The sequence below is a fragment of the Histomonas meleagridis genome, assembly GCF_020186115.1.
Source record: "Histomonas meleagridis strain 2922-C6/04-10x chromosome Unknown contig_20, whole genome shotgun sequence".
In the NCBI taxonomy this organism is placed as follows: Eukaryota; Parabasalia; order Tritrichomonadida; family Dientamoebidae; genus Histomonas; species Histomonas meleagridis.
Genome location: NW_027150805.1, coordinates 2,876,012 through 2,902,596, shown reverse-complemented (window position 1 = coordinate 2,902,596; position 26,585 = coordinate 2,876,012). Strand labels below are relative to the sequence as shown.

Here is a 26,585-nt window from a genome sequence, read left to right as displayed (position 1 = left end):
AAATAAGTAATACAATTAAAGAAAAATTATTAAATAATGAAGATATAGGAACTAAATGGTTAAATCTTTTATTACCAACAGTACCACCTGAATTTGTTGATAAAAACACGAAATTAATGTATGGATTTTTATTTTCTTTATCTGAAGATAAAGAATTTGAAAATAATCGATTTATAACAAATAATTATATTCAATCATTTATTAAAGAAATTGTTAAATTAGTGTTTAATTCGAATTTAGAAGAAATATTTAATAAAAAACCCTCTGAATCAAATGTCTTACGATTTATTATTGACCCCAACAAATTTATTCATGATAAAATTCAATCACTTATTAAAGAAAATTGTAAAAAGGTTATAAATTCAGATGAAATAAAAGAACTAATAACATTTCTTGAAACAATGAAGAAAAAATATACAAATAATACCAATTTTTCTGAAATGATTAAAAATATCCAAACAAATAAAACAGATGAATATGTTAAAATTGAAATGGCAAAAAGTGAAATGACAAGAAAAGAAAAAATCAATGAATTAAAAATGATGATAGAAAAATATAAAAAATATATAAATGAGATCGAGAAAAATGAAAAAGTATCTGACAAAACATTAAAACAAATTGAGGAATATAAAAAATATTTTGAAGAAAATTATCCAAATCTGGATGAAAATAATTCAAAAATAATACAACGGAAAAAAGAAAATTCTTTTACACATGTTGAACTTATAAGTTATTCTAGTGATGTGAATATAAAATTTTATTTATTTCCTGATAATATTGATTTGGAAGAATTGATTTCAAATGAAGAAAAAAGATTTTATGAAAATAATGCACCAAAAATATTGTTTGGTAAACATTCTTCCGAAGAGTTCTTATCTTCACTCGATAAAATGTATACAAATCTTGATACAGGAATAAAGCTTATAATTAAAACATTAGAAAATTCAGATGATTTAAAACAAGAAATTTTTAAAATTCCTAAAGAATTATTGAAGGATATAACCAGTCTTCAAAACGATTTAACTCCAAAATTTACAGATGATTCAAGTTTTCCAGATAATAATGACATTTCTTATTTACCAAAAAACTTAGAAAATATAAAAAATTCTCTTGGAAAATTTAATTCTGAAATTAAAGATAATATTAAAAGCATTTGGAAGCAATATATCAATTTAAAAGAAAATCTATTTTCATATACATATAAAATTCCATATCCTTCAATAACACCAAAAAATTTGTATGATCTTCCATCATTTAGTCAAATAAATGATACAAATATCTTATCCACACCAATATTAAATATATCATCTGAAGGAGCTATTCAATGTTGTTATAAATCACTTTATTGTCCAATTGGTCCAATTATACCATCATTATATGAAGGAAATATTTCAATCAATTTTATTTCATTTATTGATGAACCATTTTCAATAGATATTAAAACAGAACAGGAAGAATATTTAAATATTTTTTATACTGAACATAATATTAATCCAGGTGATATTATCCAATTACTTGTTTCATTTCCGCCTATTTTAAATAATGACATTACTTTATTAAATATTTCAACACAAATTCATTTTACATCTCAATCATATAAAGAATTAATACTTCCATGTGAATTTAATTTCAAATTGATTCCATTATCATTACTTCTTGTATGTGAAGAATATAATTTATTATATGAAGATGGAATGTATAATTTATGTTGTCAAGAAATTTTATCAAAATCAACAATTACATTTAAACTTAAAAATTATTATATTAATGAAGATTTAAGGTTTATTACAGATATTATAAGTCTTGATGATAATGGATCCAATAAACCGCTTATGGATATATTCAATGATCGTGTGGTTATTAATATACCTTCGGTTGATGAAATGACTAGACTTCATTGTAATTTATGTTTAACATTCACGCCGAATTTCATGATTTTAATTCATATTGATACAAAAATATTACCATTCGATTTTAAATTTGAAATATATGATTTTTCAATAAAAAGCTTTACTAACAACGTAAATATTTATTATTCTGATCAGAAAAATGTATGGAAAGTTCCATTATATTTCAAAATACATGGAATCCCAGGAATTAAGAAACAACAGGCAAAAATTATTCAAAATTTACCAGTGAACTCAAAATTTATGGAAGATATAAATGAAATAAATATTCAAGAATATTATATATTCAAATTAACTCTTAAATTTGATTTGTTGTTTTGTGATTCAACTAAAAATTATTCAATTCAAATTGTTTCAAATAATTTGATTAAAAAGGTTAGTATTAATTTTATCAAAATAAATTTACAACATGCAAATTCATATCCTATTATGATTTTTAATTATTCAACAAATAATTGGGAAAGGTATGAAATAAATTCAACTGACATAAAAACTACATTAGTTACTTTAGCTACTCCATTTAATTTTGTTGAAGCATCAGATAAAGTTTTTTATGAAGAAAATACAATTAATATACATAACCGAAGTGTGAAGTATATATCTGGATGTGAAAATGGAGAGTTTAATATAGTGAATGATATACCATTGTGTTATACTTCCAACAATTCAAATGATTCTCAATATTATATACCAATAATAGGAATTTTTGAAGATGACCAATGGTTTCCTGCATTTTCAATATATCCAGAAATTGATGTTGATAAATTCAATGAATTAGAAATCACAAATCAAAATATTAAATGTGCTAAAGATAATATAAATTGTATATGTAGTACTTCTTCTTATGATATAAAACATAGTAATGATCGAGATTTTATGCTTTTCGTTTTACTGTTAAGTAATGACATAGTAATTATAAAAATTAAAGATTTAATTAATATTTTACCACAAGAACTCCAAGATAAAACAAAAGATTTAATTCCAAATGATGAGATTAAAATTGATGATCCAATATTAGGTATTTATAAATATAATATTATTATTAGGTTTTACAAATTATTTAAACAAAATTATAATTATTTAAATATTTCTTCAATGAAACAAAATGAAATATCATCACAAGCGAAAATGAAAGAATTATATGAAGAATACATCCAATTTGATAAAAATAAATATAAGAGAAAAACAGATGAAACCACGAATAGAAAAGACAAAGAAAACTTTGAAAATTTAAAAAAGCAAACTCAAAATGATCCTAATGAAAAAGGTTCAAAATGTTATCTCATAAATGAATTCAAGCAACCAAAGAAAAAGGATTATTTTACTAAGCAAAAAATTATTAAACAAGAGAATATTAAACGAGATATATCACCTGATTCAATTAATTTTAATTTTGATTTATTTTCAATATTAATTCCAGAAGAACCTCAAAAAGAATCTATTTCATCATTAATTCAATTTTATTCTTTATGTATTCAAGGCACAAGAGTACTTCCTATTTATATTCATAATTTGATTATTTCTAAACAAAGTTTTAAACCAGCAGAAGAATATTATTCAAAATTACTTCAAATATATCGTATATTACCTAATGATGATCATTCATTTTTATCTACTTATATAAATTCATTTTGTAAATCATTTAAATTACTCACAAGTAAATTAAATAAAGCAGGTGTTGATTTTAATGGTTTAAAATTACCAATTATTATTTCTCAAAAACTATATGAAGATTTCATTCAAATTCCTCATGTATGTAATATATATTCACAAAATAAGAATTGGAAAACAATTCATGATGAAAATAATGTGAAACCTAATCAATATGAATTATTTAATCAATCGAATAATCAAATTCTTTCAAATGATCTTTTTGAAAATGTTAATGATCAATTACCTTATATTCCAAAAGAAAAAGAAACTGAAGAAACTCAAATAGTCATTGAGCAACACCATATCAATAAAATTGATGAAGTACTATATCGAAATACAGTTACAAATATGCAAAATATTATTCAAAATGAAAATGAAATTGAAAATGAAGTTGATGACAATGAAGAAAAACCTCTTTTATTAACTAAAGATGAAGCTTTAATAGTTCAAGTTAATAATAAACAATTTGATGGAATTATATCTGAATTTACTGAATTTGATGGAATTAAAAGAGCAATTCAACGTATGAAAGAAATGGGTTATAGAAAAGATGATAATATAATATTAAAACAAGAAGGATATACAATTGACCGCAAAATAAGCAAACCAAACACAAACAATTTCCCAATTACAAAACTCATTCAACAAAGCTATTGTCTTAGTGCATCATTTATTAAAGTTGCTACAAATTCAACTGTTCCATATTCTAATATTTGTTCATGTATTTTAGTTGATTGTAGTTCATTTATTTCAGATGAAAATAAAATGTTTAATATGTTAATAATTTGTGCTCTAACTTATGCACTTTCTTCATTAGAAATTCCTTATTCAGTATTATTAATTGCTGATGAAAGATTTAAATGTATTATTAAACCTTTTGAAGAAGAACATTCATATATTGTATTACAAAGAATTCTTGATTGTTTATTAATTAAAAGATATAGAACTAATTTATTACATTCAATAAAATTTGCAATGGATTCAATTCCTGAATCTATTTTAAAAATTAGACCAAATGTTTCATTTTTCACATTTACTGATGGGTTAGATGAAAATTTAATACGAACACAAGTATGGTCAAATCTTTTAACTAATCCTCATTATTCATTTGGATTTATATTTATTAAATCTAATAAATTAATTGAAGAAAACTTAACATTTGTTGAAAATGTATGGAATAATTTTGAATCTGAAGTAAAACAACTTGGAGCCAAGTCAATCATAAATGTATCATCAATTCAAGCAGAAATTAATAACCAAACAACTAAAACTCTTATTGAAATGTTTAGAAATATAATTAAACGTGAAGAAAATCAAGATTTATTACCACAATACAAAGAAATTACACTTGCAGAATTTTCAGAAAATATACCAAAAATTAATAAATTAAAATACTTTAAAGAAATTCTGAAATTAAATTATAGTCATTTTAAAGGTATTTATTCAGGAAGAACAAATGTTTTAAGCACTATATCTAATTCTAATCGATCAAGTAAATTAGAAATGTTACATTATCGTAATAAAATAAATAAAATTAATTCGAATATTAGAAAAAATGAGAATCAAGAATTAGAAATATTTATTCATACATTTATTCAAAATAAAAAGAATTTTAATTTTAATTCTTCTTTAGATACAATATTTAAGCCAAATAAAGCATCACAAACAATATTATCATCAACAGGTACTAATTTTGATATTACTGCATTAATATTAAACATATTAAATCCAGTACCAGATCCTCTGATTTATTTAGCAGAAAAAGGAGGATTAATACGTAATTATGGTGTAACAATTATTATTGATCCATCAATTTCATGTTTTAATGAACTTTCTTCAGCTCATTCACTTCAAACAATTCAAAATCTTTTATCTGTTTTTACAATTTTAGATTTACCAAGTTTTGATTTAATTATTGCAGGTTCGCCAACGCCAAATATATTATGTTCTGGTATCAATACATTTAAAGCATTAAGTGCGAAATCAACACTTTGGGAATCTTTATTTGGGTTTTTACAAAATCAAGAAACTAATGTTGATTTAGCTTCAGCTATCCATACAGCTTTAGATCTAAAAAGAATAAGGTCAACAGATTATTCAAATATTTTGTTTGTGATTACAGATGGTTTATATCAAAAAAATGAACAAAAGCGTATTCTTGAGCAAGTTAATTCATGTGTTCAATATGGTATAAATACAATTGGTATTGGCGTTGGTATTTATCCAAAAGGAATTATCAATTTATTCCCACAAGTTGTTTATTCACCAAATCCTTCGTATTTAATTAATGGTATTGCATCCATTTTTGGTGATGATATATCTGGAAAACTTGATGAAATTCCTTTAATTCAAAATCCAGCGCCAAATTTAGAAACATTAAATAAAATATTTAAAGAATTAATATTAAATCAAAATAACCCAACATTTATTGATCTTAAAAACGAATTACATAATATCCCTCCATCACTTGATGCATTTTCTGATTTTTATAATGAAGAACAAGATGTAGGAAGTATCGAAAAAGAATTTGTTAATCCAAGTGGAAAAAACACAGAAATGTATACAAAAGATTTCTTAAAAGGTCAAAAAATATTAATTGTCATGTTATGGACATGTGAATTAAGTAATAATGAATCTGAATTTGTTCATCCTGATTATATATTTAAATCAAATGAACCAGGTCATACAGAATGTATTAAAACTGCTGTTGATCATTTCGGTATCGAAATCAAAGTTGTTTTAAATTATTATGATGCAAATTAATTCATTTTAACAAAACAAACTAAACAAAATTATTGTGATTATTATTCTACATGGATAATGTGCGGTCCACCATATGAAATTTTACCTAAACAAGATAATCCTCATGCAGATCCAAATCTGATTGGACAGTTCATTGAAGTATTAATCCAATATTGGCAAAATGGTGGCTCAATTGTATTTTGGGCTGAAGGCGATCCACTTTTTTATCAAGTTAATTTATTCCTCGAAAAAGCTCCTTTTAAAGAACTCGGAAATAAATGTTCTGAGTTAAGAATATGTGGAGATCATAAAGGAGAAAATATATTATTAGGAGATGAAACAGGAAATTTATTAAAGCCAAAAACTTTTAATCGGAAAAAACAAAAATTTGATAAATGCCAAAGAACTTCTCTTTCTCATAATCTTGGGAAAATTTTCGAAGGAATTACAATATCATATGCACAAAACCCGGATAAAATGAAACCATTTATACCTTTTTCTCGTGATTCAGAAGGTGGTATTAGTTCAATGTATTATCCAAGTGATACTACAAATGGTGATATAATAATTGATTGTGGTTATTCCAAATGTTTTACACAAATGAGAAAAGATGGAACTTTTAGATATGTACAAAACATTGCTGCATGGACTGCACGACCTGAAGTCCATAAATGGATCGATAAATATGATAAACCGAATGAATGGCGTCCTAAAGCTATAAAATATGAAATCCAATTAGGTATTAAGTGGAATAATTTTTTGGAGCAACCTATTCATATTAGGAACAGAGTATTTGCTATTGATACTTCTGGATCTGTAAGTGGTAAATATTATTATTATAAAGAAGTTGATAAAATAATTAAAAAATTTTATAAACCTGGTGACAAAATTTTTACATGGAGTTCAGATTATAAAGAACAAACTTATGAAGAAATGATGGAAATAATTTCAGAAAGACATGGAGAAGGAATTACAGCATCTGATCTTATTGCTGATATTTCTCGAAAAGTAGGTGAAAAACTTCATGATCATTTAATCATAATAACAGATGGAATGGTTGGTTTTAAAACAGTTAATGATAGTGATAAAAAAATGGAAAATTATAATATTAAATATAAATATGTTACAACATTTGTTATTAATGATACTGATACTACTGTTGATTTATCTGTTGGCGCTGCTTATAGTAGAGGTTGCCCAAATGAAACTTATCATATTACTCCCCTAGAAACAAAAAAAGTTAGTGTTTTGTTCCCAAAAGATTTAGTAGCTTTATGTAAAATTAAATTAATTGAAACATTAGAACAATTTAATAAAAATTATCAAGCTCTTGAAAGAGCTGTTCAAGCAAAAACGATTGGTACTGTCGGTGATGAACTTTTGAAGGATGATTTGTTAAAAATGAAAAAGAAAATCAACAATGATAATAATAATGATTTCTTACAGAAATGGAATGTTTTGTACAAATTGGCTTCTGGAGCTCTAAAGTATACATTTAAATTTAACGATATTGCTGCAGCTAAAAAAGAGGTTGCCCAAAGATTTGCATTGAATAGTATTTAATTCAACTTTTTTGTTCATGAAATTTTTGAAAATCTTTTACAGAGGTTGACAATTGGAAAGCGATTAAAGGGGCCCGTTCTAATAAACTACTCAATTAAATTTTTGTCACTTTTTATTCTGCTAACAATTTTAATGAAAATAATGAACTGGATCGAAGAAATATATTTATTAGATTTGTCATCATATCGAATTGTCCGTTGAAAATAATTCGACCAAATATATATTGAATTTTAAAGAAACAATATCTTAAATTTCAGTCGGTTGAGTTTTTTAATTGATAAATTTAGTCGAAGTTAGTATGTATATCAAATTTGATTCTATTAGGATTAAAAAAAATAGCGAATTTTGAGAAAAAAAAAATGATTTTTATTATTCCATATATTTTTTAACGGTTTTTAACTATGAATTAAGCCTCAGTATTACTTTTAGTTTCTTTTTCCTTAATTAATAATTCAACTATTTCCGTATGCCCATTTTTATATGCAAATTTACGTGCCGTATAAAATAATCTGAATAATTACCAAATATTATTTTGAAATACCAAATTATTAAAATAAATTTTAAATAAAATAAATAAATAGTATTAGCATTAATATCAATTCCTTTTTGTTCAAGAAGTAATTTAACTATTTCTTTATGACCTTTTTCAGATGCATAAATAAGTGCTGTTTTAAATAATTTATATAATTTCCAAATATTATTTTGATATTAAAAATTATTTATATGAATATCATATAAAATAAATCAACATCTTTAGCATTAATATCAATTCCTTCATGTTCAAGAAGTAATTTAACAATTTCTGTATAGCCAAAATAAGATGCTTCCATAAGTGAAGTTTCAAATATTTTAAATAATTTCCAAATATTATATTGAAATACTACATAATTAAAATAAAATATAAATAAAACATATAAATATCTTTAGAATTAATATCGATTTCTTTATGATCAAGAAGTAATTTAACTATATCTGTATAACCATTTTCAGATGCTAAAACAAGAGCTGTACCAAATATTAAAAATAATTACTAAATATTATTTTTTAACAAAAAATTGTAAAAACAAAATATAAATAAAACAAATAAATAGTTTTAACATTTACATCAATTCCTTTTTGTTCAAGAAGTAACTTAACTATTTCTCTTTGTCCATTTTTAGATGCTTTCATAAGGGCTGTTTCAAATGACTTTTATTAATTCCATATTTTATTTTGGAATTTTAATAAATTAAAATAAAGTTTAAATAAAATAAATAAATATCTTTGGCATTAATGTTAATCTCTTTACGTTCAAGAAGTAATTTAACGATTTCTATGTGACCTTTTTTAGATGCATGATTAAGTATGATAATAAATATTTTAAATAATTTCCAAACATTATTTTAAAATATCAAATTTTCAATATAAAATAGAAAAAATAAATATCTTTAGCAGTAATATCAATATCTTTTTGTTCAAGAAGTAATTCAATAATTTCTGGATGACCATTTTTAGTTGCTGAAATTAGTGCTGTTTCAAATTATTTAAATAATTTTCAAATATTATTTTAAAACATCAAATTATCAATATAAATATAAAAAAGAACAAAAAAATATCCTCAGCATTAATATCAATATCTTTTTGTTCAAGAAGTAATTTAACTATTTCTGTATGTCCTTTTTCAGAACCAATTATAAGTGGCGTTTTAAATATTTTAAATAATTTCCAAATATCAATTTGAAATTAGAAAATATTAAAATAAAATACAAATAAAACAAATAAATAGTTTTAGCATTGATATTAATTTTTTCTTTTTGCTCAAAAATATATTTAACAAGTTCAAAATTTCCTGATCTTGAAGAGAAAATCAAAATATTTTCAGGAAGATGATTAAATATATGGATGTATTTGAGGAGAAATATATTTCCTATGCTTGCTGATTTCTTAATATGAGATTCATCAATTTTCATTCCACCTTTTTGTAAGAATGTGAAAATTTCATAATTATGATATAAAATACATTTCTTTCCTAATTCACTTAAATTATTTTGCGGAACTTTCATTTCATAAAGATATTTAAAGATATCATTTCGATGGAATTCAATTGCTATTTCATATACATCTTCAAATGTTGAATGATTTTGTTCACATAAATGAATTATCTCAAGATTTCCACCTGCAACAGCATATTTACCAACATTTACTAATCTTGCATTATTCATAAGCAAATATTTGAAACATTTAACAGATCCGAAATATGATGCATAAGCAATTAACGAAACATTTTCTTTATTAATAAATGAACATCTTTCATAAAGTGATGGTTCAATTGTTTGATTAAAATCAAATTTTGTTGGTGATGATATTTCTTGAAGTTTTTCAATATCATCATTTCGAATTATTTTGGCAATTTCATTTGGATTAACTCCTTCTTTAATTAATTGCTTATGAAGTTTCCAATCATTTTTTGAAAGTTCTTTATAATATTCTATGGATAAATTAAGTTTTTGCTGTGTACTTTTTTCTTTTCCCAAATAATGTGCAAAATATTGTTTTGCTTTGAGATTTAATTTCATTTCATTGAGAAATTTTGGATCTATATATTTATCGTCAATCATTTTAGCAATAAGATAATTCGATTCATTTGTGTTCTTTCTTAAAATAAAACATTTGAAAACATCAAACATTTCAAATTTCTTCATAAAATTAAAATATGTTTCATAATCGTGATTACATATAATAAATGATAAATATACCATTTGGCAAACAATTAATTTAAATGAATATTGATGTTCATTAATATCTTGAATAAACATATTCATTACTTTTTGAGCGCAATGTGAAATGTTTTCCTTATTTATATCAAAAATTATTTTTTGAATTTTTTTGATTGTTTCAAGATCTTTAAGGATTTTTTCACTCATTATTTGAAGTGACTTAACGTCTTTTTGCATTGAAAAAACAACCCTCGAATAATCGAAGAAATTTCTTATAATCATGAAAAAAAATGATCTAATGATATATAAACAAAATTTAAAAAATTCTTTGTATGGACGTAAGCAATGAAGCAAGTAAAGGAATTGAATAAATTATATAAATCCCGAATTCATCTTATGAATTTTAATTAAAATAAACACCTTGAGTGTAAGGAACATGTTTCAAACAGTAATATGCTATGTATACATATAAATAACTGATTTACAAAAAAAATTGAAATTTCGAATCAAATTGTCATTTTTGTCACGTTATGGTGATAAAAAAAATTATCTTTGAAATATTACTAATTAACATCTTAAATAACCAAAACATATTCATCAATATTATTCATCAAAAATGAAACTATAAAAAATTAATCACATATGAAGGTCAACCTCCAAAAAAAACATTTCCGTTGTTTTGGTTAAAGACGATAGTTATTCAAAACAGGTCATTCAAAAGAGTGATAATTCAATAGTTAACTCAAAAAACGACAAGAAATTTGAAATCACTTGATTGCATCGTAAAGCTTTTAAATTCTTGTCGTTGGCTATCTTAAATGTTTTTTGCTTTGTTTTCTCTTGTAATTTCAGATGTTTGCGAAGATTTGGGCGAAACTAATTGCCCATTGTGTCTTTACACACAAGGGTGTGGATACTGCAGAGATGATAAGCGTTGTTACAACTCAACATCAAGTAATTTCATTAGGTGCAAAGATAAATCATCTAAAAAGGATGTTAAATGTGTTAGAGACCTAGGAGGTGATGCAATACCCATGAAACGATATATTATAGGTGCTGTTATAATTGTTCTTACAATTATTATTGATTTATCAGTAAGATGTTCATGTAAAGGTTGTATGAGACAGCAACCGATTCCTTTCGGTGGAACCAATGGAGCTGTTTGGGAACAACAAAATGAAGAAAACAATAAGGCTGCAGCAGATAATTATACATAAACTCGTTTATGAATAAACTCTCATTATTATAAGCAAACAAGCTGGCATTCGAACTTAGAGCTCATTGCAATCAAAATTTAAGAATATTTTTTATAATGATAGTTAAATTCATGCTTACCTCATTATAAATGGAATATGTCACATGTTCAAATTAACTTTTTACCGCTTATATATGCACTTTACAAAAATAGTAATGAATAGTAATATTTTTCTTAAAACTCTTACCATTCAAGAGAGCTCCATTTTTCGTAATTTCGCTTTTTCTCCAAAACGCACAGAAGAAAACACAAAAAATGTGTTCATAGATATATAGGTTTTTCTCTATCTACTGTAGAAGTTTCGAGAAATTTTTTTTGACAGCAAAACATGAAAAAAATTGAAAGAAAAAATCATTGGCAAAAATAATTATGAGAAAATAAAGCGTCAAATAAAAAGACGATTTATAAAGGATCTTCTGTCCCACAAGTTGATTTATTCTCGATTTCTGATGAACACATTTCTTTTATAAGTGAAGGCGAAGAACAAGATATTGAATCTATATGCCTTCCAATCTCAGCACTTAGTTATAATTTTTCAAAAATGTCAGATTTACAGCATTTACTTCATGTTCTAAAAACAAACCCATTTGTTATACTCGACACCGAAGTTGTTTTAGGTGATTTCATAAATAACATTTTGGAATCAGCCATGATTGATCCTGTTTATTGTTCATTATCCATGTCAATTTTATTATTTATTCACATTCAAATTCCTCAAGCTAATTATTTTTTAATAAACCAAATTCCAAAAATCATGATTGTATTTCAAAAGTTTAATCATATCTCTAAAACGATTGAATTAATCTCTTCAATTATATTAATTAATCCTTTTACTATTTCCCATTTTCTCGGGTGTGGTCTTACTCAAGTTCTTCATCGTACAATTGAATATCTTCGACAGCCACAAATCATAATTTCGATTTCCAATTTATTATTATTCATATCAATGCATTCTATGTGTTATGCTGACATTACATTTAATATGTTTTATAAGTTTTTTAATAATTCCAAAGTTAATTTAACGTTATTACAAGCGCTTGAAAATTTACTTAAATTTAATGATGAAAACATCGAAAACGAATTTGTTAATAAATGTCTTCAACCATTACTTATATTACTTTTACATCAACAACGAATTGTTGAAGTATTTAAACTATTTAACCAAATAATAAATCCGAATTTTATTTTAGTTTTGGAAGAATTACAATTTCCAAATGTAATCGACGAGTTATTAAATGAAGAAATTTCATTATGTTATCCATCGATATTGTTCCTATATAATCAAATATTAATGAACCCAAACATAATACATGACTATTTCCCTTTTGTTGAAAGAATTTTCGAGAAAACGATAAACGCGAATTTCGAGTATAAAAAAATTGGTTTGGATTTGTTTAGTCAATGTTTGATGTATTGTTTCGATGATGTGCGGTATAAAGAATATTTCGATGTTATGTTTTTGGATTCGATTGAGTTGTGCGAATGTTTTGATGAGCCTGAAATAGTTTTTTTGTTGAGTTGTATAAGAAATAATTTGGAATCATTGGCCGAATTGTTTATGCAAAATGATGACGCTGTGGATACTTTAAACGCATTGGCTAATGAAAGTACAAATGAAGATATACAAATGCTTTCTATGAGCATCGTAGAGGCTATAGAAGGTGGTAAATAAAATGTTTTTTATCGTAATGAATTTGTATGTAAATTAAAAAGTTTAAAACAAAAATTTTTTTGTAAATTTCAAATATAGGGTGTTCCACCCCTACCGTAGTATCTCTTTATATAGAATAGATACAATAATATTTTATATATAAATAAAAACACTAAATTTAATGGGTTTTGTTTTTTATTTAAAAATAATTTTTGTCAAGTCTATCATTAACTAATAATCGATTTTTCTTTAATTGAATGCAAAAAAAATGACGTTTAAAATTTTTACCCCTCCATTATGGAGCTTGATCAAAAATCAATCACAATATATCTCGCGATAAAGGGAATGTCAGCAAAAGCGATTCATACCGAAATGGAGATCATATTGGGCGAAAAATGTATTTCATATTCAACAGTATGTAAATACCTCAGACAAAGAAGTTTTAATCAAACAATGTCACCTAACATTAGTGAACCGATTACCCCTATTGACGAAAATGTTGATTTAAAAATTTCGAAAATTTTAGATAAATTTCCATATTTTTCGATAAGACAAATAGCTAAGTTAACAGAGATTCCAAACACTACTGTATATAGGCATCTTACTCAAAAGCTTGGCTATGAAAATAAACTTTTAAAGTGGGTTCCACATTTACTGACGGAAGATATTAAAAAACAAAGAGTCACTAAATCAATTCAACTTTTAAAGACATTAGAGATTGCAAGACATAACAGTTATAAATATTTTATAACAGGTGGCGAGTCCTGGTTTATTTATGATTATTATTATGTTCGACAATGGATACCACGAGGAACACCACGAGGTACAATAAGCAAAAGGACTATTACGCAAAAAAAAGTAATGTTGACGGTTTTTTGGAATACCCACGGATTTAAAGTTATTGACTTTCTTTCAAAGGGAGAAACATTTAATTCACAATATTATGTAAAATATATTTTATCAAAACTTTCCAAAAAGAATGGTACAAATCTTAAAAATGACACAAGAAAAATAACTGTACATGCCGACAATGCAAAACCGCATACGTCGAGATATACAATCTTATACATGGACTCCAACAAGCTCAAAATAGCACCTCATCCCCCCTACTCCCCAGATATAGCTCCTTCAGACTTTTTCCTATTTGGGTATGTAAAAGGAATAATGGAAGGATTTCAATATGAGAGTAGAGAAAAGGTTGAAGAAAAAGTGACTTCAATATTATTAAATATACCGAAAGAAAATTTGCAAAGCGTTTTTGACGTATTGGAAAAAGACTTAAAAAAGTTATCGAAACAAATGGAGAGTATATTTAATAAACATTTCATTTTTATTAATAAATTTAAAAAAACTTAAAAAATGAGTGAGATACTACAGTTGGGGTGGAACACCCTATATTAACAATTGTTCGTTTTAAATTAATGAATTTCTTTATTTTATTGCTACTTGAGCAAAATATTTATTGCAGTTATCTATTTAGATCATCATGTTACACAGATTATTCGATGATTTAATAAAAAAGAAATCCAAAAACTGCACATTTTATTCATCAAATATTATTTTCAGGAATTTATCAAAATAAATTGCCATTTTGTTTGCATGCTCGCTTCCATTCTCTTTTGCCTTTTCTAAGAACTGGAATCCGCGTTGTCTCTTATCTGTATCATTTGTTCCACTTGAAACGATATCAAACAACAACGAAATTCCTAAATCGATGATTGCCTCGTCAGAACCGTTTTCAGCCGCCGCCGTTAGCACTTTTTGATAGTTTTTCTGGCCTAAAATAAACATAAAAGTGCCACAAATTGTTATGGATTCAAGTGTTCCAATTTGAGCCAAAGTTTCGAAGTTTTCAGTCAAATTCTTGTTTTTATAACATCCCAAAACAACCTTAAGTTGATCTTTGATTGTAGTTTTTGGACCTCGTAAAATTTTGGATTCGTTTAAAAGAATATAAAAATGATACTTAAAGAATCGTGATAAAATATATTCATTGACAGAACAAACAAGCTTATAACGAATTGGGCTTAAAGAATTAAGAGTGAATTTGTTGACACTAGAAGCAAAATTACGAACAAGACAATTTGTAAGACCACTAACAAGCTGTGGAGGTGTAAGCTCAATTCGATACCTTCGGGAGAAATGGAATAAACTGCTGAGTGCAGATGATAGTTCTTCATAATTTGAAATATCTTCCTTCTGGATAAATCTTGCAAATTGAATGTTTCGCTTCTCGCAAATATATTTCATAATAGCGACAAGAGACTGTATATCTGTTTTTGGATCTTCTTCTTTGATGAATGGCCGTATTAGGTTAATACCAAATCCTGTGATATATGGATCTCTTGAAAGTGATAATAACTTGTCAATAGTTAAATCTCCATGTTCTATGCCATACGTGGTATTCATTCTTTTGAGAACAGATACAAGTTCAAAAAATATATTTCGAATTCTGAACTCTCGAATGTTATTAGAACAGATATCTTTTGTAAATGGCAGGTATACTCCTTCTTTTCGATTCAAATTTGTACATGTGATAAAAAGTGGGCAAATTGGATCTGGGATTATTGTCCATGATGAAATTGGTATAACATATTCGCATTCAAATGTTAATATACGGATTGCTTTTGACATTGCAATAGAAAATGCTTCGAGTATTGAAGGTTGAAATATTTTCTTTTTTAATCTAATTATGTTATAGAGTACGTTTTCGTTCTCTACATACACAGTTCCTTCTTTGTTGTTGGTGTAAATTTCGGTAAAATTACTTGGATCTTTGTAAAAAGGAAGAGAACAAGAGAACATCCGTTTTGCTGAACTGTAAATTCTGAAAAAGTTAACAGACTGACGGTTTTTATTGCGCCATTTTTTTAACGTTCGACATCGAAGCCGTTTAAATGACCACAATTCCAATGTTCATTCTTTTTATTCATTTCCTTACTGCAATTAATCAATCCCCATACTATGATTCTGGAATTTATTACACAGAAAACGAACTCACAATTTCAGGAACAATTGTACATCTTTCTTATTCTTCTCTCCAAAACCTTCAGTTTAAATATAAAAAATGTACCAAAGTTACAGTAATGGAAGGAGTTGAAACAATTGGTCCTAAAACATTTCTTGGTTGCAAGAATCTTTTTTCAATTTCACTCCCTTCTTCTATTTTTTCAATCAATTCAAGTGCTTTTATCGGATGCAAACGACTTTCATTTATTCATGTTAACCCCAACAATCCCAATTATTCCAATTTTAATTCTGATGGAATTCTTTATTCAAAAGATCTCAAGATATTATATATTCTTCCACCAGGCAAAGGTTCTAAATATACATTGCCATCATTTGTGGAATCAATTTCCCAATATGCTTTTATCATCTCCAAATTATCTTCATTTCAAGTTGATCCAAATAATCAAAATTTCACATCTTCTGATGGCATTCTTTATAGCAAAGATCAATCCATTCTTGTATCATGTCCACAAAGACATAAAGGCGATTTTTATGTTTCTTCACAAGTTCGATCGCTTTCAAATTTCTCTTTTTATAACTGTCGACGACTTGAATCCATAAATCTTCCAACTTTTTTACAATCCATTGGAGATTATTCCTTTTATAGTTGTGTTCGTCTTACATCTATTGTTCTTCCATCATCAATTTCTATTATTCCCAAATATTTATTTGCGAAATGTGTTCGATTACAAACAATTTCTATTCCTTCATCCATAACAACCATTGGTTCATATTCATTTTCTGAATGTACGTCACTTAATTCTATTAACATTCCAACATATGTAAAATATATTGAAGATAATGCATTCGAATTCACAGGATTAAAAACAATTCGACTTCCAAATCGAATTATTACAATTGGAAAAAATATATTTTCTAATTGTAATAATTTGGAATCGATAATTGTTGATCTTAACAATGAGAAATTTTCTAATTATGAAAAAGATGGAATCCTTTATGATAAGGAATGTAAAACACTTATCAAATATCCATGTGGAAGAGTTGGTAATTTTACAGTTCCATCGACAGTAAGTACAATTCATGAAAACGCATTTGAAAATGCAAATAAACTGACATATATATCACTTAAAAACGTGAAAAGAATTAATGGAATTGCTCCATTTAAAAACTGTTTATCACTTGAAGCAATCCAAATTTCATTTAGTTTTAGTTTCTCTGATTTAAAGGGATCCGGAGTACTCTTTAATAATGATAAAACTATTTTAATTTCTTATCCTTGTGCTAAGAAAGATGTAAATTATACAGTCCCAAACTCCGTGAAAAAAATAGCTCCTTTCGCTTTCTATAGATGTAATAAGTTAAGGAAAATTGTTTTCCCTTCGTCTTTAAGCATTATAGATAAAGAAGCTTTCGCTTATTGTAACTCGTTACAAAAAGTGAAGTTTCAGCCTTCTTTAAGTGTTATTGAAGAAAAGGCTTTCTATAATTGCATAAAATTAAACTCAATCGTTATCCCTTCATCAATTGAAAAAATTGGTACGGAAGCTTTCGCTAATTGTAATGATATTAGAAAGTTCGTCTTTTGCGGAATGAAAGACTTCAACGATAGGTCGATTTTGATCGGCGCTAAAAGAAATTTGAACGTTTCAGTGAATTTTGAATATGATTCGGCTGTTTTTTCAGGGTACCCCGTCGAACGTTTAGATATTTCAAATAAATGTCCAAGATCATTCATAAAGACAAAAGATGAATCAACAAATGGTTCATACCTTTTAATGATCACAATCGCACTTGTAATTGGTATCAATGTTGGATTATTGTTTATTAAATAAATTATAATTTATATTTAAATTTCATATTAAAAAAAATCTTGTAAGAAGAATTAGAAGCTCACAACAATAATAAGTATTTCCGAAGTCATATGGCCATGTCCTTAAATACTTAGAGAAAAACAAAGAATGGGTTTTTGGTTAACCAAAGTTTCCGAAAAAAAATTAAAAATTTTGGTTCCACCAGGAGTCGAACCTGGGTCTCGGGATTCAGAGTCCCAAGTGATAGCCGTTACACTATGGAACCTTTTGTAATTAATTCAATTATAGTATATTAAATATTATTTTATATTACAATCTTAAAATTTTAATGATTCCTAATTTAATAATGTTTTGGCAAATCTTTGCATTTTGTTGTTAGATTTATATATAAATCTATTTATATAAAGATTTTATTTATCGGAGTTTAAACGGTTTCTTATCTGTTTGGTCAGTCAAGCAAAATTTTAGAACTGCTTTTTCGCAATCATGTTATTTCGTAAAAAAAATCAACTAACTACGAACCAACTCCACCTTTTTGAAATTTTTAGTAATATTTTTTCAAACCCTTTTTAATGATATTGGTATCTTCGAAAAATTTATCAATGAGTTGACATCAAAAAACCGCATTTGATAACACTAATCAGTGCTCAAACATTTATTAAGCATGATAAATGAATTATGTTATACTATTGAATTTTATTGTTAGATTTATATATAAATCTATTTATATAAAGATTTTATTTATTAACATTTATTCATTCATGCATTTCATATAATAATCTTGCAACTGCATCTTGTGTAGTTTGATTTTCTCCTGCATGCAATAATCTTCTAATAGTTCGATTCGTTTCTTCAAGTGTTTGAAGATTTGCTTTGACTGTTAAAATAAGTTCTTTGAATAATTTCTCATTAATTTGTTCCCCTGGACGATAATAACCTCGAAATGCTTCAATTGTAAATGAATATAAATTAGAAATTCGTTTTTGGATATTGTTCTTTTCTTCTTCAAGTTTGTTTTGAAATTCTGTTTCCATTGTTATACTTTTCGTTTTAATAATACTATTACTTAATGATTTTTCTCGTTCAAGCATTTCTTGGAGTGTTCGATTTTGTTTCTTAAGTTTATGTTGTTGTGATTTCATTTTATTAATAATGTTCCGAAATTCTTCATTCTTTTTTTCTGTTTCTGTAAGTTGGTTCATGAGTTCTTCCATATCTTTCCTCGTGGTTTCACTTGATTTTTGAAGTTCATTAATCGTTTCATTATATGTATTGATAATTCGTTCTTTTTCATTAGAATTCTTCTTTTGATATCGTTTCTCAAGGTCATCCTTCGCTTGTAAAAGTTCTTGATATTCTTTGTTTTGTTTGTTTTGTTCACTACGTTGATGTATTAATAAATTCCTTGTTTGTGTAAGTTGTGTAGAACATTTTTCATATTCTTTTCGAAGTTTTTCATATTCATTTTGAAGTGTTTGAAGTTGAGTTTTATATTGTTCAATGATATTCGAAATATCTTCTTTAGTTTCTTCATCATAAATAGAAAATTGTGTTTTGGTATTATAACTTTTATTAAATATGGAATCAATTCGTTCTTGAAGTTGTGAATTTTCTTCTTGAAGTGTTTTAATAATATTATTTAATTCATTATTATCTGCTTCAAGTATTGATATTTGTTTTTGTTTTGTTTCATTTTCTTCTTGATAATTTTCTTTTTTACGTTGATAATGATTTTTAAGCGTTTTAATAATATTTTGTGATTTTTTAAGTTTTTTATTGTTTTCTTGATGATTATTAATAAGATTTTTAATATGTTTAAATATATTTTGAAGAGTTTCTTTGTTAGTATTTAACGCTTTGATTTCAAGAATTTCACTAATTTCTTTAAGAATTATTTTGATTTGTTCTTCTTCTTTTTCATATTTATTCATTTTAAAAATTATATTAGAAATTTGACTTAATATATTATTTTGAATTTCTTCTTCTTGAATAAATTCTTTAATCGTAATGAGATTTTTATCATTTTGAAGATTAATCATTAAATCATTCAAAAATTCTTGGATTTTTATGAAAATTTTGTTGTTTTCTTTCGTTTCTTGTTCGCGTTCTTTGTGATTTTCGTTAATTTTATTTTCATAAAATTCTTGAATTATTTGATATATCTTTTGAAGTTTAAATGTTTTATGAAGAACTTCATTATTCGCAATATTACTGATTTTTGGTATTAAAATTTGGTTACCTTTAAATATTAAATCTTCATTAGTAATTTCTTGTTCTTTGTCTTTTTGCTTTTCTTGAAGTTTAATTTCATGTCGTTGTTGAATTATTTCATTTTGAAGATTTTCTATTTCTTCTTCTTTATCATTTAATTTCTTTTTAAGTTCACAATTTTCTTTGTTTTGTTTATCTTTTATTTCTTCTAATGTATTATTCTTTTGTTGAAGTTCTTGAAGACGTTGTTGATATATTTCTTTTTGATTTTTGTTCTTATTTTGCTTTTTGGATTTTTTGATTCATTTCTTCGTTTTCTTTAGGTTCAATGTTTTGTTTTTTCTTTAAGAATTTTGCGAAGACTGTCAAGTTGTAATTGTGCTTCTTTATAAAGAAAATCAATAGATTCATTTTGTTGTTTTAATTTATCATTCTCTTCTTTTAAGTTTTCTTCATTATTTTCAATCTCTTGAATTCGTTGTTGAAGTTTCTCTCGTGTACTTTCTAAATATGAATTTCGATTTTTAAGTTCATGTATTTTTTCATGAAAATGAACTTCTAAATTATTTTGTTCATTCGTTTTAGGTTGTTGAATAATAATTCGTGGAATATCATTTGATTCTGATTTAATATTTGGTTCATTCTTAAAATTTGAATTTTCTTTATTTAATTGTTTGATTTTATCTTCTAAATTTTGAATTTTATTTTCATAATCTTTAGTCATTTGTTCTTTTTCTTGTGAAAGTATTAAATATTGTTTGGAATTCATTTCTTCTTGTTTTTCATGTTTTTGTTGAATTTCTTTGATTTCTCTTTTGACTTTATTGAATTCATTCACGTAATTGTTCATTTTTAATTTTCATACTTTTTGATTTTGTTTTTATATTTCTTTAAAAAGATTTCGTTGAATTTCTTTCGAGTTATCTTTGTCTTTCATTATTTGATGTGTTTCTTGTGTTAATTTATCTTTTGGTTGTTCAAGAAATGTGATTAATTCTTCAATATTTTGAAATCTTATATTAAAATATATGTTTGAATTAGAAAGAACTCGTTCAATTTTGTTATTAATGACTTTTGTTGAAATAGAAAGTTTATTGTTGTTTTCTTTTTCTTCTTGAAGTGCTTGTTTTAATATTTTGTCTTCTTCTTGATGTTTTTTTGAAAGTTTATCAAGTTCTTCTTGAAATTGTAAATTCGTTTGATGAAGTTGTTCTTCATATAAATGTTTTTCTTTTCGTTTTTCTTCTTTGATTTCTTCAACAGTTTGTAAACTAAGTTCAAGACGTCGTGAAAGATCTTCTTTCTCTGCTTGTAAATTCCTTATGTTTGCTTTAAGTTGATTGTTTTGTGAATGTAATGTTTCAACTTGTTCTGAAAGTAAAATCGTTTTATCTAATTGTTCTTTAAGATATGAATTTTCTTCCTTAAGTTCTTCATTTTTCTGCTCGAAGGTTTTGTTGAACTTCATCAATTTCACTTTGAAAGCTTGAATCTGAATCAAGCATGAAAATTTTTTATTTATTGACTTTTGGCGGGATATATAACCGTTAAAATTAACGTATCGTTCTCAAAATATCGTCACTTTTCTTCTTTTTGATTTATGTAAAAAAAGATATTTTCCTTTTACTTGGTGATTGAAATATTTTAAAATTTAAAATTTAAAAAATCATGAATATATATTTTAATTAAACATGAGAAATTAAAAAAAAAAAAATTATTTAATCATTTTTAGTTTTTTGAATCTTTTCTTGAAATGCATAATGAAAGATTTTATCTGAAAATTCTGAATAATCAATATTCGAACTTAAACATTTGACGAATTCGAGTAATTCGTTGAATTTAATTTTAGACTTATAAATACTTAAATCACCATAACTAAATCCAAGAAGTAATCCTTTATCTTCACCTTCTGCTATTTCATAAATAGGTGTTGAACTATCTGTCCCCTCCCAAATAATACCGATCGGAAACGCTTTTTTACCAACAATTTCTTCATAATTTTCATAATCATATTCATCTTTTGAAAATGTATGAAGTTGACCAACATCACTCACAGCAACTCCTAAAGATTCAATAAAACCTGAACCAACATTTTTCCAAAAATTAATAAGTTCTTCTGATGGTTGGATTTCAAGATTTTTGAGAATCTCATTTAACTTCTCTTCAGATATTGGTGCATTAACCTTAAGGCTTTTATCTTTGAATGCATCATAAATTGTTTTTGATGACATGAGAAATGAAAAAATTTAAACGGACAATACGATTATCGATGATTTTAGCAACTTTTTGGTCAAATCTCATTCATTCTACCGAAACCAAAAAAATTTCTATGAAACCAGCAATCAAAATAGCGTTTGTTTTTGTTTTCAAAGAAATAATTACATTATTGTAATTGATCATTTATAATAATGATCATTGGATGTAATTAATATTTTTTATCGAAAAAATGAATAGGAAATATAGGCTCTAAACTTCATTATAAGGTGTTGAAGAAATTAGATGGATTTCTTTATTTATTCAGAGATTTTTGGAAGAAAGTAACTACATAGCCAGACAACTTTGTAATGTTCTGAATTTTCTATCGTATAGTAAAAATGGAACTGGAAACAGCTTTTGGGACAAAATATCAAGTAAATATTCCCAAAGAGCAATCATCGGCTCTCTACACAGATTCAACTCCAATTTATGTTGCGCCAAATGGTGATGTTTTGTCTAAATTTTATGATGTTTTACAAGAACACTCGAGTGTTCAAAGACAAAAAATCCCAAATCCAATAGACTATAATTCAAAACAAGAATATGAAAATGCTACATGGGATTATTACTTTCAGTTTTCTGATTTAACAGAATCACGTCTTCTTCCTGTCCCTGTTGGGTTTTCTTTTCAAAGGCCTTCAAATTGTCATGTTCCAACAATTCAAGAAAAAACACCCAAAACATATGAAAATAGACTTGCTGCAAAAACATTTTCTATTATTAATACACCTCTTTATCCGCAAAATCACCTTGCTCTTTGTTCCTCTCTTATATCTGGCGCTCACATCACAGATGAATATTTTCCTTCAAAGGGCCCCCGAGGAGAGAATATTCCAATCAAATATCATTTTCAAGAAGAAGTTCCTTGGAAAAGCAAGCTAATTCCTCAAAAACCATTGCCACAATTATTCAAAACTTATGATGAATATGCCTATGCTATGCGAAAATGGTATGAAATTTCATCAAAGTATATCACCATACCACTCCATTCGAGAGACCTAGAGCAAATCATCAACATCGATGCGGCGCCTCCTATACCCATAGAAGCCATTCAACCCGTTGAACAACCAAATCTCATTAAATTTGATTTCTCGGAAAAAACTTTTGCTGAAAAGAAACTCAAAGAAACCACTGAAATGCTTCTCAAAGAGTATACTGCCTTTACACAGCCTTCACTAGGCGATAGAACTGATCAACATTTTCCACAATTCTTCGAATCATGTCTTATGGTTGTTGTTAATTGCATTGACTATGGCATTGAAGAGCCACTTCATAACAATATGCTATATAAAGGCCTTTCTTTATTCAATTTCGACGAGGTGCCCCAAGAAATCATGAATCTATCGTTGTCAAAACCGCGCCTTGAAATTCTTATTGAAACATGTGAGTCATCCAACTCATTTGAAATACGGTATTTTTCTTTTTGTGCTTTATCCAAGTTATTTTCTCAGGGCAATTCATTTGTTGATTCTATTCTTAATGACCTTCCACTTTTATACCGTATTTACATCATCTTTTCGGAATTTACAGATTCTTGTAAAGACATTGTTCCATATTATATCATTAATAAGAATACATTTGGTGAACATTCTGACTTTTTATCTACTGTGCAAAACATTTTTATGAGTTTTCATGTTTGTTCACATTTGAAAGCAGTTTATGATAATCCAATTTTTGAGACCAAAAACGCGTTAAATTTTTTTGAGCACCATTTAACATTATTAACTAATTCCATGCAAACGTTTTTAAAAACAAATTCGAGGAAAATCCCACAAATACTTTCAGACATCGAGAACGACGAATTTCTATGTGACATTTTGTATTTAATATTATCATCTGGTATCAAAGAAGCTATGAACATATTAAATGAGTTCACTCCACCGATTTTTATATATTTTTGTCGACTATATAAACGATCACGAAAAACATTTATTAAGATCACAAATAAAATTATCGAAAGTTCATCATTAAAACTTTTGTTTTTCGAACAATTCACGCGAACTGTTGCGAAAATCCGATTTTCGGACATGAACAACTTAAACTATATTCGTTTTTTAGAGAATTTATTACTTATTAAAGTTAATCCTAACTCAACAACGAATGACATTAATTGGATTTTATTTTTTGTTTCTAATACAATTAATAACATTTCGAATTGTATTAACTTGTTACAATTGTTTCCATTAGTTTTTAAGTTCTGTAAAACGATTTTAATATCACATCCAACAATAAATTATAAAAATGAAATATCACAACTTGAATCAGTTGTATTTTCATCATTATTCATTACGCATAATGTTAATGATAAAGTTTATATACTTAAAAGCTTAAAACAATTAATATTTCATAATTCTTCAATTCTCTTTCTAAATGAATATTTAAGTGTTATTCCAATATTAACAAATTTAATCGATAAAGATATCGATATAAAAGTCCAATTAGCTTCATTTAGATTATTACGAAATATTATCATTTATCACCCAAATATTTTCGCTAAAATTGTTAATGATCAATCAACTTTAGGTCCTATGGCTAAAATATTAATTACAAGAAATTGGGAAATGTTAATACAAATATTTAAACTCATTTTGTACTTCTTTAAGTTAAATAAAGACTCAACAAATTTGGAAATATTATTCTACGCAGCAAACTTCAAAATAAATTTATCATTAAAACTTTGTCAAAGAAATACCGATAATAGACATCAGCACATATTGAATAACATGGAAAAGTTCTTAAACCAAAGAAATTCTCCGGCTGCGTTCTTGATTCGATTAGAAAAAGGTGAAAAAAGAAGATTTTCTTCATTTAGGAATCTGAGAAACTTAACTGTTTTTGATACTGTTTAATCATTTAATCCTGTAATAAAATAAGTTGCGAATATATTATTTTTTCTATTTCTTTTGGTATATTTGGTTTTTTATATTTTGAAAATTTTAAATTTTTTTTTTGTTTCGCATCATTTTTTCGAGCGAAAATCTTTCAATTTTGAATACTTTACAGAATGATTATTACTTCGACGGTTATCGACTCAAAATATAAAAAACCGTTGGCAATAATTGTTAATGTCTTTTATTAAAGGAAAGGTTGCTTTCGTTGGAGATACTAATGTCGGTAAAACAAGCTTAATCTATAAATATAATAACTGTACTGAAACAATTGAAAATACAATTGCTTCAACTTCAATTCCTTGTACAGTTGATTACAAAGGAACACCTGTTACATTTAATGTATGGGATACTGCTGGCCAAGATGATTACCGTTGCCTTGTTCCAATGTTTGTCAAAGGAGCTCAAATTGCTGTTATTGTATTTGATATTACAAATCCGACATCATTTGAACATGTAAATGACTGGCTGGGATTTCTTGATGAAAATTGTAATGTAAACAAAATTTTTTTGGTTTCCAATAAGGTTGATTTACCTTCAAATGTTTCTCTAGAAACAATTACTGAATATGCAAAAGAACACCAAATGAAGCACTTCATGACGTCTGCACTAAATGGGCAAAATGTGGATGTTCTCTTTTATTCCATTGCTGAACAAATTCAAACTGGAAATCAACCACAACCAAGTCCTGATCAGAAACAAGATGCGCAAGTTGAAATCAAACCTGCTAATACTGAAAAAAAGCATTGCAGCTGCTAATTTTATCAATTGCATTTTCATCAAAAATAAATCGTCTTATTTTTTTATCAAACTTATTTACCATAAAATGCCGAATTCCTTTGATAAGTTTTTCACGATATAAGTATCATAGATTACTTTTAATCATTTCTTGAATGTAATTCGTTGGATTTATATTTCATATAAAGATTTGTGTCATGAAGGAATTTAAGTCCAATAAGATAAAAGTAAACAAAGTATATGT

At 26.1% G+C, this 26,585-nt stretch overlaps 5 protein-coding genes across 5 annotated transcripts; 3 read left to right on the top strand and 2 right to left on the bottom strand.

Annotated features, from left to right (window-relative positions):
* Positions 1 to 11,379: 11,379 nt before the first annotated feature.
* On the top strand, positions 11,380 to 11,778 carry GO595_003392 (uncharacterized protein; the record flags this gene model as incomplete). The annotated part of the gene is made up of 1 exon (XM_067916407.1): positions 11,380 to 11,778. The coding sequence occupies one exon, from the start codon at positions 11,380 to 11,382 to the stop codon at positions 11,776 to 11,778; it is 399 nt and encodes a 132-aa protein (XP_067777193.1).
* A 3,231-nt stretch (positions 11,779 to 15,009) lies between these two features.
* GO595_003391 (uncharacterized protein) lies at positions 15,010 to 16,272 on the bottom strand (the record flags this gene model as incomplete). Its single annotated transcript, XM_067916406.1, has 1 exon — positions 15,010 to 16,272. One exon carries the CDS (start codon positions 16,270 to 16,272, stop codon positions 15,010 to 15,012), a length of 1,263 nt encoding a protein of 420 aa, XP_067777192.1.
* A 5,905-nt stretch (positions 16,273 to 22,177) lies between these two features.
* Positions 22,178 to 22,690, bottom strand: GO595_003390 (uncharacterized protein; the record flags this gene model as incomplete). The annotated part of the gene is made up of 1 exon (XM_067916405.1): positions 22,178 to 22,690. One exon carries the CDS (start codon positions 22,688 to 22,690, stop codon positions 22,178 to 22,180), a length of 513 nt encoding a protein of 170 aa, XP_067777191.1.
* A 363-nt stretch (positions 22,691 to 23,053) lies between these two features.
* GO595_003389 (uncharacterized protein) lies at positions 23,054 to 24,183 on the top strand (the record flags this gene model as incomplete). The annotated part of the gene is made up of 2 exons (XM_067916404.1): positions 23,054 to 24,098; positions 24,167 to 24,183. 2 exons carry the CDS (start codon positions 23,054 to 23,056, stop codon positions 24,181 to 24,183), a joined length of 1,062 nt encoding a protein of 353 aa, XP_067777190.1.
* A 1,597-nt stretch (positions 24,184 to 25,780) lies between these two features.
* On the top strand, positions 25,781 to 26,362 carry GO595_003388 (Ras family protein; the record flags this gene model as incomplete). The annotated part of the gene is made up of 1 exon (XM_067916403.1): positions 25,781 to 26,362. One exon carries the CDS (start codon positions 25,781 to 25,783, stop codon positions 26,360 to 26,362), a length of 582 nt encoding a protein of 193 aa, XP_067777189.1.
* Positions 26,363 to 26,585: the final 223 nt, after the last annotated feature.